The following is a 17,070-nucleotide window of genomic DNA, read 5'->3' on the forward strand; positions in this document are numbered from 1 at the left end:
GAAGCCACAACACACTCAGATGAGTGCTCTGGCGTGCATGGGTTTCAAATCTCAACTGAACTGGCAACTCCAGACCAGAAAGACATGCTCGTACTGCTATGAATTATCAAAGCATAGAAGAACTTTACTTATTAAGTAAAACGTGAATAATGTATAACACTTTGAAATGTATATTGTCACATATATTTACATAACATTCCTTTTGAGCAACCTGTGAATCCCTGCCTCCACTCTCGGGTGCACAAGGGAAGTTGTATTTGCTCTTCACTTCCTTTTCATTTGCCACAGTGCCAAGACAAAGGGAAAGTATTGTAAAAACATCAGAGGAAAAACTGTATTTGATCAGTGGAAGGGGAACCAGGACTCTGCTCTCGTTGCCACGTCTGGCAGTGCAATGCTACGAGCTGCTGGGAAGCTCAAATAAGCCTTGGAGCTGTGTGCTGAGTACATGGCAAGGGAGTGACAAGGCTAAATTAAAACCATGTTTGTAAGAAGCTGTGAAATGTTTTGCTGGAAGGTGCTGTGTAATTGTTCACTGCAACGGCTTCTCAGCTGCCACAGGGCTCAGAGCAAGCTAGCATGGCAACAGTGGCATGCTGATGGTCAGCTGCCACCCACTGCTACCGGCACAGAGCAGGTACTGACCATCTCCTCTGGTTTCATTCTCCTCTTCCAATCATACCCGACAGCTATAAAGGGCAGGTTCTTAAGTATCTACATGGCTGTACCCATAAAGGTTGGCTCTGGAAGGGAACTGGACCTCTAAACTACTGTGACAAAGGAATGAGGAAAGAGAGTGCTACAGATTCACACCTTCACAGGAAATTAAAACCAAAATCAGGCGGCTTGTGCCAGTGATATGCACAACTCAGCAAAACCTGCTAGCTGCACGCCTCAGGCCCTGAATTTGCACAACAAAATGTATCCCTTACAAAGGTATTTCTTGTAATGTCTGCTCAATTCAGTTTTATTGGATTGGCCTACAGAGGACACCATCTGGTATCCATCATCTAAATCTACATAGACATGCTATCGATAAAATCCCCATTTCCAAAATGTGGGTTAGTTAAATGTAGGGCCAGATTTCTGGCTGATACAAATTGGTCTTAGTGATGTAGCTATCCATGCTTTTCCCAGCAAAGGACCTGATCTACAAAATCCCCAATTTAGATATTCTTTTGGGACAGGGCTGTCTTTATATTCTGTGTTGCATAGCATGTAGCACAGAGGACCCAGAGCCATGAATAAAACACTCAAGGATTGTGATGGTACACATAATAAATTATAATCTAATTGCAGCAACAGAAAGATTTCTGTAGTCATTCATATGTCAGAATAACTCTGGCGTGTCATTCAGTCAATGGCCAGCATTCTTCAAGAGAGAAAAACAATCTCCACAGAGCTGCCATCTTAGAACCTTCCACAGCAGTTTAGGCAGAGCAATAAAAGCAGAGCTTATGCTATTGTTGGCCATGTTATATCAATTCATTACATACAAATTAGGTGAGTCTCCAGACACTGTAATACTTTTCATAAGGACATTATTTAGCCCAAAGAAATACATTCTTTTCCTTCCCCACTTGGGGTAAAGACAGGCCATCTCACTTCTAAACTATGCAGAACATTTTAACTTCATTAAATGGCCTTCAACTGTTGCAAAACGAATGAGTGTTTTCACACAAACGGACACTGTACCAGACTATAAGAAGTTTACCCCAATGGGGCAGAAGACCTAACTTACCTCTTCCTCTCCCAGCCCCCCAAAGGGAAGGGGATTTCAGCAACAAACCACCCCAGCAATTAAATCCCGTTACAACTTAACCCCCTTAGAACACTAGACCAGGGGTTGAGCAGTATTTGGCTGTATGAGTTTTACTTACATCGCTGAGTCTTTCCCGAGAGCTGCTTCGATGGAAACCTTTCGATTCCCCGCTGGCGCTTTCACTGTCACTGTCTCGGCAACTGTTCTGACCTGGCTTGAGCTGCAGCAAAGAAGAACAAAACCAGCAAGAGTTTAGTTTGGTTCAGGTTAAGTGCCCTTATCCACCGCTCTTCTGCAGCCCAACCCCACATCTGCACAAAGCAGCGTTTATGTGGCTTTGGCACTGGCATGGCACACCCCTGGTGTCAAGGCAGCATCTTGGTGAGACCATGAATGCAGACAGCAAAGCAAGCTCAGGCGCAGAGACCCTGCAGCCAGAGGGAGGGAACATTCACATCCAAAGGAAATCACAGTTTAAGATCTTCACTTTGGGAACTTCTAGACTTCTCGAGCTATTTATGCCGTAGATGCAGATTTTACAGTTATCATCGCATCACACACAGAATCAATCCCTCCCTCATTACACCGTGAGTTCCAAAGATCTCAGATCAATGAAACTCTGCCAGGGGAAGGAGCAGCCATCACTCAGGGAGGCTTTTTGCTGCACTAGCCTCTAAATCACTCGGCACTATTAAAACTTCGTGACCAACCTCAGTATTCATAAGCCAACAAGATCTAATTAACAGGCATGAGACTGGCATTGCCTTTCAAACCAGCCTTAATCAACTTTGCTGGCATTGTAAGAAATAAATACCATAAAGTTACAAACTGGATTTTCAATACAATTGATCACACACTGGCTTTCCCTGACACCACGGACTGTGCTAGTCAACATGTTACAACAGCATCATAATGAGAATTTACCATATCCACACATTGCATGCATGTCCACAAGCACGTACACACACATACAGCAAAGGAAAATATTAACTACATCTACATCAATGCTGAAAAAATGTATATACTTGGTTTAATATATATACAAATCCTGCTTGAATGTATTAAAACGTTGTTTCAGCCTTGTTGATGTTCTGTTTAAGCTAACTTCCTGCAAATACTGGCTATTCTTGAAGCTAATACCGGCAAAAGTCAGTTTAAGTAATTCAGATTTAAAATCACATGCATAAATACTGGCAGAAGATGTAAATACAGGGAAAACAGTGAGGTACCTAGGGAAGTATTTCATGAGACACCTACTACACTTACCAATATTGATATAACAAATAACAACAAACTCCTCCTAACTTGTTCTAATTACTAATACACTCATAGTAGTTTCTATTCAGACTGTACAGGAATAGATAATCCCACTCATCTCCATTTCATGACCAGAGACAAACAATTTCTTCTCCATGAACATCCTCCACCAACTTCTTTCCTCTTTTCTTCTACCTCTTTTTTAGTTCTCCCAGAACATGCTGCACATACACACACACACAAAAATTCACACACACTCTCTCTGATAGGTGCACACAAACAAGACATGCACTTGTGCTCTACTTCCCAGGTACACATTCCCACCCCTACACATTGGTGCTCTCCCCCAGGTTCACTAATGGGGTGCACGAAGCATTCTCACCCTAATGGTTATCATTAGTTCCTCCCTACTGCTATAAGAGTAAACCACATCTGCAAGTCCGGTATGTGTGTGCTGCTTCCTTTTATTCCTTATTCCCCTTTCCAGTAAAAGGCAGCTTTGGGTGCTCCCTATCAGTCAAAAGACAGGGGAATATACATAAAGCTAAAGGCTCAGACACATAACTGAGTTTCAATGCACGAGCACAACAGCAAAAAATGACACAGGTGAGCTCTCAGCTCGAGGAAAATGCAGTGTAAGAAGAGAAGCTATTTGTCAAACACTTACAATTTAATAAATAAACTGAATATTCCACAGCTCAGCCAGAAAATCTCAAGTAAAAAGATTTTTATCTCAAATGGAACGTTCTATCGGTCAGATCTAATAGATCTAGGTAGCAGGTTTTGGAGCAAAGAGGAGAATAACGAACTCAAGAAGTCCTACATCTATAACTCACTGATCTTATCTACGACAACTGTGTACTGTAATTTTATGGTCCTGGGTTTAAAATTTAACCACCCAAAGGAAAATGGATCAAGTTCCCCTGACTCAGTCTTTTGTCAACATCCACTCCATGAAGGAAAAACTTTTCTTCCAACCAGGGCCTGAAGAATTGTTTCCAGTCTCCCACTTTATTTTTAGAACCTCAATTTATTTTGTGCATAATTTCCATGCAGCAGTTATTTGCTAACTCATCACAATGGCTCATTTTGGTACTTCTCCTACATTGGAAATTCCAGCTATTTACAGAGAGGAGAAGAAAAACCCAGCAGGTGTCATTTTCCTAGACAAAATTTACAAGGAATAAGAGAATCTGACCAAGATATCCGAGCCTGAAACTCCGTAGGAACGAAGTGAACTGCACAGACCAGACAGCAAACTCAGAACTAAGTCCAAGTTTAGATTTATAAGCTTTCCACATTTTCCTTTCTTTTTTTCCAAACTGAGTTTCTCCACATGCCAAAGTGTTGAGGGTTTACATTTGAGTCCAAACCCCATCAATCTGTGTTAAATTAAAAAATGAAGCATGGAAATGTGCCCATTGTCTTCTTTTAAGAACCTAAAGTTACATACAAATACCCATGAGACCACTTAATGTGGATAGAAAATGGTTCACTTCAATCTACTCACACAGATTTGACCACTTAAAATTAGAATGATGTTGAAATAACACAGTGCTGCTAAAAAAGGTCTGCAAGTGAATGACTGGATCTTTAGTTACAGTACATACATTTGGGCATTACTCTGGGGTACATGGGAACCCTAAAACCGGCTTCCCCTTCAAAGTGCACCACTGACAATTCTTGTTCCTGTATCCTTTGTGTCAGGGAGACCAAAGCCAGCATGAAATTCTCATGGTGTCTACTCAAGTGTCTCACCAAGGACCTTCTCTTACCAAGACAGCCGTTACTCTTCTAATTTACACTGAGGGAGGAACAAAGAGAGGTTTGCAAAGAGCCCATCTGACTCCATGCTTCCACTGTGCAATGGGAGTAATTTATCCGTGGAGGGATCCATCTAAAGGGTCTCACAACGAGCAAACACAGATGTTTCCTAGCTTGAAAGCACAAAACCCTAAAAACGCAGAATGTTGCTGACTCCCAATGAACTTGCACAGACTCAAGGATTCCCTGACTGTGGAGGAGCATGAGAGAGTGGCTGGGTGGGAGTTCAGCCCTTGGCCAAGGTAACTCACCACATCGTGGGTTGCAGAAGAACACTTGCTGCTCATAAACACAAAGAACTTGAGACATGTCACTGTGCTGCCCTACAATGCAATGCAGAATAGATGCAGAGCTGGGAATTGCCATGAGGCACACAAAGTGAGAAGGCTACTGAAGGAGGGAAGGAGGAGAGGCACAAGATATGATAACACTAAGAGTGTTTCTTCTTTCAGGAAGAAAAACAGAGAAAGGCTAACTCAGGCCTCAAGGTCACAAAGAAGCTGGCCAGAAACTGCCAGGATTACGAATATACCAAAATAGATGCGAAAGCATCAACATGAAACTGCCGCAATGGGTAGCAGTAACAGTAACTCTTTTTTCAGAGCATGGAGAGATTTTTAGGTGACTTGAAATCTAATGGAATTATTTTTGCCCCAGGGGAATCCTCAGCCCTATTTTGTGACAGCAAAAGTGCACTGAATATTCAGCTGTGGCCAGCTCTGCTGTGCTTCCTTCTGCCATTCAAAGTTAAAGGCAAAAGTAGACCCAAATATATAGGCTTAGGAGTAGGACAGAGCTAAAGGAATAGTGCTATAACTACTACATCAGTCAGACATCTCTGTGAAATGAAAGGATAGAGGGACATAAGCCATAAAACACTCCTAAGGATAACCCATAACAACATGGCTGCTGCCTTTTGTCTCAGGAAGGACAAGAACAAAGGACAGAGATAACTGATCACATTTAGAGGTGTGGGGCAGGATGAAAGGGCAGCTGAGCCCCAAGCTACAGGGAGCATCATCCTCTCAGGACTGCAGTTTGCTTGGGGGGATCCCTAAGCCACTTTAGCTAATTCCATAGTACAGGTGCCTGGTTAGCATGTAATAGAAAGCAAAATAAATCAATCTAGTGAGAATTTAGCAAAAGCCTTTTTCACAGAGCTTATATATCATGTCAAACCACCTTAATGTGGCTCTTCTGAGCTTTTTTCTTTCTTTTTTTAATGTATTTTAATTTAAAACCCCATACCATTTGGCAGCAGCGAATCTATGGTATAGTTTCGAGGCGCTTGAGTTTCCACACCATATGGAATTAAAGGATAATTTCACTACATGATAAAGTTATGAATACTAACACTTCTCCCTGTGCTAGCGCAGCCAGCAAGCTCAGCCTGTATCAGAGTTCTAGAGGAAGGGGACTTCTGCTCCTCAAGGATGGCATAACCCTGCTGATGGGGAGGAGAATTTTCAGCTTTCAGTTCCTGCTTCTCCTTCTTTATTTATGCAGCTTTTGCAAGGGCAAGACAGCCCAAAACGCTTCAGATCCAGCTCCTACCTGGGTAAATACGTTCTCTAGCTCAGATCAGCTGGTGACCAGCTCATACACGTGCCATTAGCAATGCTTCCTGACTCCCGGAAGCCCAAACAGGTCCAATATCAAACCCATGACAGCAGTTTGTCCTGACCAGGGTGAGAGCCATACATGGTACAAAGACATTTCTGAACCCAGTAAGATCCTTGTTAACACACTAGAACAGCTCAGCATGGTTTGACGTGAATCTGTCACAGTTTCTCCAGGGCTTGGCACCCTCACAGCTCCCAGTGCTGGTCTGGGGAGGGAACCAGGGCAGTGGCACCACCATATAATGGTGGAAGGTGGGGGGACAGGCAAGAGATAAAACCACTGAAGCCTCTTTAGCATCAGATGCCTTGAAGTTAATACAGCATTCAGCACTGGGAGCATGCCCAGCACCAGCTGGGGCACTGATCTGACCAATTCCTTGACTAGCTTTACCATTCATCTTTTTATTATGAATCACAGAATCCCAGAATGGTTTTGGCTGGAAGGGACATTAAAGCTCACCCAGTTCCAACCCCCTGCCATGTGCAGGGACACCTTCCACTAGAGCAGGTTGCTCCAAGCCCCATCCAATCTGGCCTTGAACACTGCCAGGGATGGGGCAGCCACAGCTTCTCTGGGCACCCTGTGCCAGAACCTCAGCACCCTCAAGACATGCTCTTAAAGCCACAAAGTTAAGTGCAGTTCCCACTAACTGACCCCCACTGACTAGGGTGGAATTAAAGTACGCACTATAGCATCATTTACACTTACATGAAACATAGTTTCCCTTAAGATCTGTTAAATTTTATTTTTAAATATGACAATTCATGTTGAACCAAAAGTGATCTTGAACAACAGAACAACTAAGTATAGAAATCAGCAGTGTAACATCGGTTAAAGGGTGACGAGTTAAACACTGCTCAGTTAGAGGGTGCTGCTGATTAAAATACATCTAGAATAACTAAGAAAACATCTTTAACTCTTCTGAGTGGCTCAGCATTCACACACAAACATCAGAAGTACGGTGAACTACAGACCTGCCTGTGCTGCTGCGGTACAGAGAGCCACAGGCCCAGCAGCAACAACCCCCTGGTAAGTGCTGCACAAGCACAGCCCAATGAACCAGTCCCTACCCTGCCCAAGCAAACACACAGACATGAAGCATCTTCCAGCAGTCAGAAAAGAGCAACAGCAGATTTCATGTAGGACTGAATATCTGGTTGCACAGAAACATACTTTATCAATGATTGTGAACAAATCTGGCTGTATGGAAACAAATGGGAACTGCAGAGCGAGAAAGTAACCAAGCACAATGTAAATCGAGCCTTGTTGCTTGTAGTTCAAGTCGCGATTAACAGCCATCATTTAACAACTTTCATGTAAATCTCCCATGCTATTGACAGAAGTTGGACAAATACTAGGCCAGGTTGGATGGGGCTTGGAGCAACCTGCTCCAGTGGAAATGTCCCTGCCCATGGCAGGGGGTTGGAACTGGATGAGCTTTAAGGTCCTTTCCAACACAAACCAATCTGGGATTCTATGAAATCCCTATCAGGACATGGAGCTGTATTTTGCATGCCTGTGTGGTAAAGGGAAAGCAGTCCAATAGAGAGCAGATTTTATTTCCTTCCTGCCTCTACTGTAAGAAGAATTATTTTCCCGTTCAAAAACTCTTCTTATGGAAAACAAGAATGAACACCCATGTATATCCTCCTTCCTGTTGACAAACAAAACCTAAATCTAACAGAACTTGAACAAATACAAATAAACAGTTACTAACTAGCTCTATGATATAGACCAAGGGTGTCTTTAACTTATTCTAAAGCACCAATGGTCATTTCCTGCTGCCTTTCAGCTGATGCAGAGGCTGCTGCTGCACCGGCTCAACACACTGAAGTAGAGGAACTCATCTTCTGCTGCCTTAAATGGGGGGATCATACTGATGGAATCAAGAGCTACACCCACCTTCTAGGGAGCATTTGGCTATTTAGCATTGTTATTACAGCAACACCAAGTGATTGTGTTCTGCTCACAGCAGCAACAGCAGAAGCACCATGGGCTAAGAATAAATAGCACTCTTGCCAAAGCAGGGGTGGGGGTAAAGAGAATGGGCATTTATCTCCAGATCCTCTTCTCTTTCATTATATGTTTGGGCAACCTTAGCTCTATAGCACACAGAAGGTACTCTGAAGTAGCTCTGTAGCTCTATTTCATCTAAGTTACAGAAAGAATGCAAAACATCATTTTTTTCTGTGCTGTTTATACAGAAATCGAAGATAAATTTGGCATAAACTCATCACACCCCAGAATCATACATACATTATACAACATACAAAGTGTAACAGACTCGCTCTGTTCCCCAGCTCCTGTTAAGCGCAGTATGAAGCAGCAAGCTGTTGGCAATTGCAACATATGAAGTGTATTTCAGCACACTCTAAAAACTGAATTGCAAGAAAATATAGGCTTCTTCTGACCCTTTGCATTTTGATGGCTGCACACTGAGAAATACGGCCTGTAAAATTACACCTTGCAAAGCACTCCATTGTACCAATCAATCTTCCCAAGCAGCTCCCACAGCACACTGGTGCAGCAGAGAAGGATGAAGAGCAAGGGCCTGGCTGGTCTGCTCAGAGGCAGCCAAAGCCGTGGCAATGGGCTGGAATCGATCTGCTCCTCCTACTATTTACTCAGTCCTGCTGCTGAGCTTGTTTGTATCCCACTCTGGATCTCCAGGGCTCTCCCTGGGCACTGTGTCAGGGAAATTGCCTTTGTACCATCTCTGAAGCACAGCTGCTGTAGTGCTCTGTCCTACCCAGTATCAGCGTACAGCCAAAAGGTCTCATCCCATCTTCCATCTCCTTTGCGCACTAGAAGCAATCATCCTGCGGATTTGAAATGAGTGAAGTTCTACAGGAACTGCCTCAGGTTTACACTTCCCCTCGCTCAAACAGACGGTAGCTCTTCAGCTGTGTTTGCAGAGAGCAGTAGGGCTGCAGTGCTGCTCGGATTTTTCGACCTGGCCTGTTTGCTTTTTGTTCCGTCATGTGATTCCCTTTATCTTCTTACTGAAGTATTCTTCCAGTAAGTTATACATTTCAAAGTCAACCAGAGGCCACGCAGAGTCCCTCGGGGTCGGATGTCAGGCACTCCGGGCTAAATGAGGTGATATTTCTGTTCTCCTCTCCCCTTTCCGGACAATCCAGTTAAAGGTAGTGTTTGTCTCCGCTTTCCCACCTCACCTCACCTTTTCCATTCAAGAGAAACAAGAACTCCTCACAGCTCCAAGGCTGAGGCTGGGACAGAGCCCTTGAGATCAGAGGCTGGACCCACTGCCTGTTACCACTGGGGCAAGAGCTGCTAAAAGGCTAACAGGAAAGATCTGGAAAGTCATTGCTGCCAGAACTGTGAAATCTTCTCACACAGAACACTGGGGTCAACTGACAGCTTGGTTCTTCATTTTTGAACTGAGATAACACAAATGAAACCATAAAAACCAGTCCCTGGGGGCAACTGCTGCAGCATTTTCAAATTTTAACAGGGCAGATTCAGGTTAGAAATTTCTACTGTGAGAGTGCTGAGGCGCTGGCACAGGGTGCCCAGAGAAGCTGCGGCAGCCCCATACCTGGCAGTGTTGAAGGCCAGGTTGGATGGGACTTGGAGCAAGCTGCTCTAGTGGAAGGTGTCCCTGTCCGTGGCAGGGGGTTGGAACTGGATGAGCTTTAAGACCCCTTCCAACCCAAACCATTCCATGATTCTATCTGAAGATGTGAAGCAGCTCCATGAACCAACCCTGAAAAACATTAGAGTGACAGCGCTCACTCGCCTTCATTAAGTCACAGCTACCATCATCCTTTTTTCTGCTCAATGCAGACCACTAACCTGACACCCAGTTAACATTACAGAAATAAATAAATGCCTTGAAGGAGGAAATATCAGTATTCATGGCTGGACCTCAAGTTGCTTGCCACTGTTTATATAAAAGAGCCCTGTTATTTCATAGTTCGATATAAGCCCAGAATAAATATTTAATAACTTGGTTGCATAAATAATGATTTGAAGGTTGAGCTATTGGCTTAAAAATATAATACTATTTTAAGCCGTTTAACTGGCCAGCCATATAAATTATTCAAGATTTAAAAGTCATCCTGTGGTCTCTGTACAAGGAGAAAACGAGGAAGTTGTAACTATAATGACAAAAGCAGGGCAAGATCAATCCAACCACATGATCTCTAACACAAACAAGCAGCAATTAAGCAGCAATCAGGACCAATATGACTGTGGTTGATGTCCTTTTATGCCAATACTCTCATCCAGAGAACGAAACTTAATAATGTTTTGCAATTTATCAAGGGAACCATAACTCTGCTCCCTGTGACTTGGCCAAGAGGCTATTACGATAGTATTTCTCTATAATTTAATAATGTGAAGGAAGAGGGAAGGGGGAAGTAAAAGCATTTTGACATATAACTCATGTCTGTACATACTGTGTTTTCCCCTTGTTTGAATGATAGAAGCAGAAGTCATAATAATACACCTCAGTACCAATTTGTTAGCAGGAAAGGGGAGCTGAAGTTATGTGACAAAGCAAATGTATTTGAAGCAGCACAGAAGGGAAGGCAATGAACTATCTGAATTCATTAGCAGCTGTCATTGATGTGGAGATGAGTTTAGAGATGAAGAGAAGCAAGTCACCACAAAGAACTCTGAAGAAAAGCAAAGGGAGGCACTGTCGTTTAAGTTGTTTAAATCTGGATTAGTTTTTGATAGCAGCAAGTTGCCACTTTGGGGAACCTTTGTGGTACATGCTCTACTCTCTTTGGAAGGAAGCTCTTTGAACAGGAAAAGCCACATTTTGGGGTGTGCACAGGTTGCTGGCAGTCGTGAGAGCTGCTCTGTAACACCAGCCTGTTTGGCACTAACACATCGCAGTTTTCCTGCACCTCAGGCCACAGTTCCTTCTGCTCAAGGAGCCCAACCTTGCTACTATACACTTGCTCCAGGTGGCTCCTCCCCAGAGCCCTGAGACTCTCTGGGTTGTAGGGCTGTAGCTGACACTGGGGCTTTGCAGGGAGCTGTGCCAGGTTAAAAACAACCCAGGGATATTTCCTCACCTTTCTTTCCACTTCTAATCCAGATGAGCTTTTCAGTTTGGCATGATGGAGGCAGTGATGGTGGGAAGGGGCGGTAAGGACCCAAGCACTACCAGGAAAGGAAACGCTGAAGAATTCCATCCTTAAACCACAGTTTGGCTTCATGTCTTAAATCTCGTTGAAGTTTTGCCCTGGCCTAACATAACTGCAGCTTGTTTGAAACACTCAAAATCCCTTCAAACTCCTACCAATACCAGCTAGTTATTGGGGTTTTGGCTTAGCTCTACATGATTTTTGGATTATTTCTTCTCCCTTTCTGCCTACCCTTCTTCTCCTCTCTTCCTGAGAAATAAAGTAAAATAACATGGCAGCACTGTGCTTTCACCCAAACTGCTTCTGCCAATTGAAATAATAAGTCCTTCTATTTGCCAGTATTAAAAAAATCTCCTGGTACATCTTGGAGCCTGTCCCTTGTCAACAGTGACCAAAGGTGATTTAATGTTTGATGGATTTCATGAGCTGGTTGCTTCAGTCTAAGTCCAAATCCAGCTTCATTTCCAGAAAATCATTCTGCCAGATAATGCTATTGGCCCTTGTGCTGGCAGCCTCAACAGGGAGGCAAGATCCAGTACCCACTGGAACAGTTTCCATTGACTTCAACGGATACAGAATCCATTCAGGGAACTGGGTGTCCATTACAATTACTTGACAGACTATTTCTGCACCTTAAACTTATAACCCCCAAAACTTCTCACTCAAATGCTTTAAACTTACCCATCTTGAAAATACAGTCATACAGTAGTTAAGTAGAGTTTTACTATTGTTTTAAGCTAAGTGCAAAAACCTATAGCACAGGAATACTACTGAAATATGGTTACTTGAATTAATCCTCATTCTGGCATTTAATATTCTGTAAAGTTCAGGGAAAGGTCAAAAATCACTTGGAAAGTTGTTACTGGCTCTCTAAGTAATGTTTAGACTTACTGAATAAATCTGCACACTTAAGTCACGTAGAACAAGAGTTCCAAAGTGTTGCCTAAAATGTGCTCTTCACAATGGAGAGCTGCGTATACACACACATTACGGCCTCACCACAAGACAGTGCTTAAATACTTAGGTCAATCCATCTCAGCTGAGGAAAAATGTAAGCTTATTTTCACTGTTACGTGGAGACACAGTCGATGTATGTTCTCACAGGGGAGGATTTAGTGAAGCAGGACCTGGAAGAAGCTCATCTATGATAAAATAACCCTAACACAAATGAAAACCCAAAGCCTAAAAAAAACCCCCAACTCCCTCCAAACTCAATCCTAATGCAAATGAAAAGTAGTTGTAAATAACTGGAAATGAAGGAAGACAAAGCCCTGTGCTGCTGGATCTACATGGAACCCCATCTACGCTTTGACATATTTAGGCTTTAAAATGATCCCCAAGACTTCAAAAATTAAGTATCAGCATGTGAAAACGAACCATATTAGAGTTTAAATCAAGCATTCTACAGGCTCAGCAAGCGTCAGCACGCTCCTTCCATGCACTAAACAACGTCAACTTCTCCGTGGTGAATAATCATTCGTGAAATAAAGCAGGCATGCAAAATCCGGGTGGCAGGCAGCAAATGCTGCTATTTGGGGGACACCAAGGTGTTTTAAAATGCTTTTTTCACTTCTGCATCCAGCAGCCACTGAAACCTCAACAGATCTAAGTTTTGCAGACAAGGAAGAAAAAAAAAGCCCACAAAATTAATAACTATTTAAGTATTCTGTTTCATCATGATAACAAACAGATGGTTTTAATATTCTAGAGGCTAATTTCTGAACAATTAAAAACACAGCAAGACATTAACATCTAATGAAACATTTTAACTACCAGTATATGCATCTGCCATTAATTTCCACACAGTAAGGTCTTGGTTCTCTTCAATCTGTTCTTTATTAAGGAAAGTTTTTCCACTCTGAATTTAGTGAAGTAGAGAATTAACAACTGTTTTCAATCAGCAATCAGCATGATATTGAGCCAGTGTGCATTGAAACCGTCCACACTATCAGACATAAATTTACTCCTGTGATGGCTTTGATCTGCACACTGAGTGGAGATGTTAGATGGGAATTCATTTTCTAATTCCATTTTCATTTAGAACATATGAATTAACCCCTTGCAGATCTCATGTCTCTTTTTATCTACTTCAGAGAAAGGACTCCTCCTTCAAACATTATGGCTTACTCATTACTTACAGACTGGCCAAAACCAAATTCATCATTTGAAACCAATGAAAGCATTCTCATGCAAACTGCATTACAATAAAGTTCTTCAAAGGTAGAGAGAATCCTGTATTTATGAGCTTCTAATTTATATTTCCTTTGCTCATTTATGATAAGAACAGAGGGTAGGATTCATCAAAGCTCTACCCATGTAAAAAGTAGCGGCTACCAAAGAGTCTTTGCACCGAGCTATCTACTTCACATGTTCCCTGATCAGATATGCAGCTTAGAGCTACTGATGAAGTTTCTGCAGGTCTTCATCACTTTGGCAGGTTATGATTGAAATGAAGCCAAGGGAAGCCATTCCCATCGCTTCCAAGGTATGGCAAAAGGCTGGTGTTAGACACCAGTTGTTGTCATCACCTGGCTGCTGTCTGGATGAGCCCTGCACATAAATACCTTCAGGGATACACTCAGACCCTCCCTGATGGGTTGGAATGGTGTGTTTGTTGGTCATTAAACATCTATGCAGCTCAGTGAGTGTCTCTGATTTTCAAAAGGGTTAAGTCATCAAGTAACTTGGAATGACTTTAACAGGAACCACATTCTGTCCAGGTTCCTGTTTTGCTTTTAATCATGTAATTTATGTAAACATGGAATTGCAAGGCTAAACTAATAAACATCGAAAGAGGCCTTGAGAAAACATACGTTTAGGGAAGGAGGCAGCTGCAGGACCCTGTTTCTTGGATTCATTTTGTGCTGTTCATGGGGGATTTCATGGTGCACCAAGAAATGTCAGTACTGCAACTATGTAGAGTAAGAGAGACCAATATTCCCATCGCTGCTTCAAGTCAGGAGAAACAGGGTCATGAACCTGGGTGCTCTAACTGCCAACTGATGCCCTACTAACAGGGCATTAGCTGTTCCAGGACCTCTCTTTCCCTCTAACTTCTGCCAGAAACAACATGCTGGGCTCAACACTCTTCCAACAATAGCTATGCATTTCCATAGATATTTCCATCACAGACAATAAAAACACACCAGTCCTCGTCCTGCCCTGCTCTATTTGCTTTTATCCATGTCTCAACAGCTCAGCCCCAGCAAAGCCACTTCTTTGCTTCAGTACTTGATTTCTCCCTTTGCTGAAATAGGTTATTACAGGTTGAACGGCAGCTCCAGAAAGGCTGAGAACACCCACAAACCCATTTGGAATTTGGGTTTCCAAAAACCTGGCACCAGAACAGTAGTGAAAATATGAAGGACATGAAAAATCAATCATTCAACTTCAAGCACTGTCATCACCAGGAATTTCAAGGATTAGGGCTGGGAATTTCAGACGTGCCTCGCAGAGGCAGGAGCATAACCCCACCAACAATGAGCTTTTGGCTTGGTTTAGATCTACTTTTGGTTCATGGCTCAAGGGGTGTCCCTGGGGACGCCATATGGGATTTCAAGAGACCTTTCCAGCCAGTCAGATCTGGTTCAGAGAAATGTGTGTGCTGAAATGAATGTACTGGGAGTTTGCCATGGAACCATTAGCTGTATAACCACCATTAATACACCTTGGAGGCATTGCTTTATTTTTATATGTCAGACAGTTTCAGCCTAACACTGTACTTAGTGAGGATAGCACAATATTAAACTGTGACTTTCAGACTTTTTATGCTCTAAGTGCCTGGATCTACTCTTGGCACACTACAAAAATAATACTTTTATGATTCAGTTTTTCCATGAAATATTTATAATACAACTATTGAGTGATAGAAGTGCCAGAATATTACTATTGCTATACTTGAATTCCTGGAGATTGTAAGCTTTTGTTTGGTCTAGCGGCGTGAAGGAAAAGCCTCCTGCTAAACATCTGTCTCTCACCGGGGAACCACATGGGAAATAAAGACTTTGGGGCAGCACTGCCTGAAGTATTGGAGTACTCATCTTACCTACTGCAGTCTGTGAGCGTCAAGGAGGCTCAGCATTATAAACTCACAGCAAACCAGAGAAAGACACAGACTCAAGTGATCCTGTAGCTTGTCCCTCTGAGCCCAGGAAGGACCAACTGTACTTACATCATTCACGACACGAAGACCACCAGCTAACGCTGCCCAATACACCCTGTGACCTCCACAACCACTGTCTTTCCCTTTAAAAAGCTGTCTTCACATCCCAGCTGCACCCTGACCTTGTTCATCTATCAGGGATATGCAGAACAGCTTTTTCTCCTTCTTTGCAGCAACCTCCTTCTGTGTGAAGACTGTTACCACTATCTCTACTTCATCTTATCTTTTTAAAGCTACATCAACCCAGTTCTTCCCAGCCTATTTTGAAGGCCATGTTTTCAGACTTTCTCTGTATACGCTGTTATTTCTCTCACCAATTATTTCCTATCCTGAAGGAAGGCACCTGCAATATCCATTAGGATTTCTATAATCATACTGGGATGAAATGTGTATTAAATGAAGTACATAAGGACAAAACGTGCATGCAAAGCTGTGACCTGTATGTAGACAAGTGATGAGTCAGGCAAGCTTACTTCTGATGCCAGTCTTAAGACACCTGAAAGTACCTGAAGTGCTCACCACATAAACCTTTTCAATTTACGCCACTCTTTCCCTCTTGGAAACGCTGTTAACTCACTGTATAGAAGCTATCAGATCTGCAAAAGATACTTCCTGGACAATAGAGAAGTAACTACAAGTACAGACAAGCTGCTTGTAGTACAACTGTTCAGGAGAGGCTTAAGTTCTCTGCGGCTTGATTTAGATCTCTCCTCATTCAAACCCTCACCTGAAGCAGGTCTTCTAATTATTAAGACTTTTCAACAGAAACTTTATTTCTTAATAAGGGTTTTCTGAGTTGGAGCTGGAAGGACAAAGTGTAACTGCTGATGGTGCTTCAGCAGTTGGAACTCATTTGCTCTAAGAAGATATTACTGAAGTGATCTGGAGAAACACTTCTTGAATCCATTTTAACAGCTTTCAGAAGCCTGCTCAAAGATGCCTGACAGCCCATTCTCCTTGTCAGGCCCTTCTTCCTCACTACTGCAGTTAGTTCCAGCAGAAGCATTGGATTAAATTAAAACTTAATCTGCTGTTAAGCATCCTGGTTAGGTAAACTGGAACTGTGCAGGTTTTTCTGGTGTTCATAAAGCTGTTTCACAACAATCAAAATGATGAATGATAAAAGGAGATACTGATGTTTCTGTGACAGGCTGAGAACTGACTTCACAGAATCAGCTGGTTTGGAAAAGACCTTTAAGATCACCAAATCCAACTGTTCCCCAGCACTGCCAAGGCCAACACTAAGACAGGTCCCTAAGGGCCTTGTCTACACAGTTTATGAACACTTTTGGGGGTGGTGACTGCATCACTGCCCTGGGCAG

The 17,070-nt window shown here is 42.7% G+C and overlaps 1 protein-coding gene across 9 annotated transcripts in view; it reads right to left on the reverse strand.

Annotated features, from left to right (window-relative positions):
- The window catches only part of AUTS2 (activator of transcription and developmental regulator AUTS2), a 733,524-nt gene that overhangs the window by 397,830 nt on the left and 318,624 nt on the right, over positions 1-17,070 (reverse strand). For all 9 annotated transcript variants that reach the window (XM_061470335.1, XM_061470338.1, XM_061470337.1 and 6 more), the window contains one exon: positions 1,881-1,982. In XM_061470335.1, coding sequence (XP_061326319.1) covers positions 1,881-1,982 — 102 coding nt within the window. The remainder of the gene's footprint in view (positions 1-1,880; positions 1,983-17,070) is intronic.

Source organism: Pezoporus flaviventris, unplaced genomic scaffold, assembly GCF_033815535.1.
Source record: "Pezoporus flaviventris isolate CSIRO_AGI_PZ_B2104156 unplaced genomic scaffold, CSIRO_AGI_Pfla_v1 ptg000063l, whole genome shotgun sequence".
Taxonomy (NCBI): domain Eukaryota; kingdom Metazoa; phylum Chordata; class Aves; order Psittaciformes; family Psittacidae; genus Pezoporus; species Pezoporus flaviventris.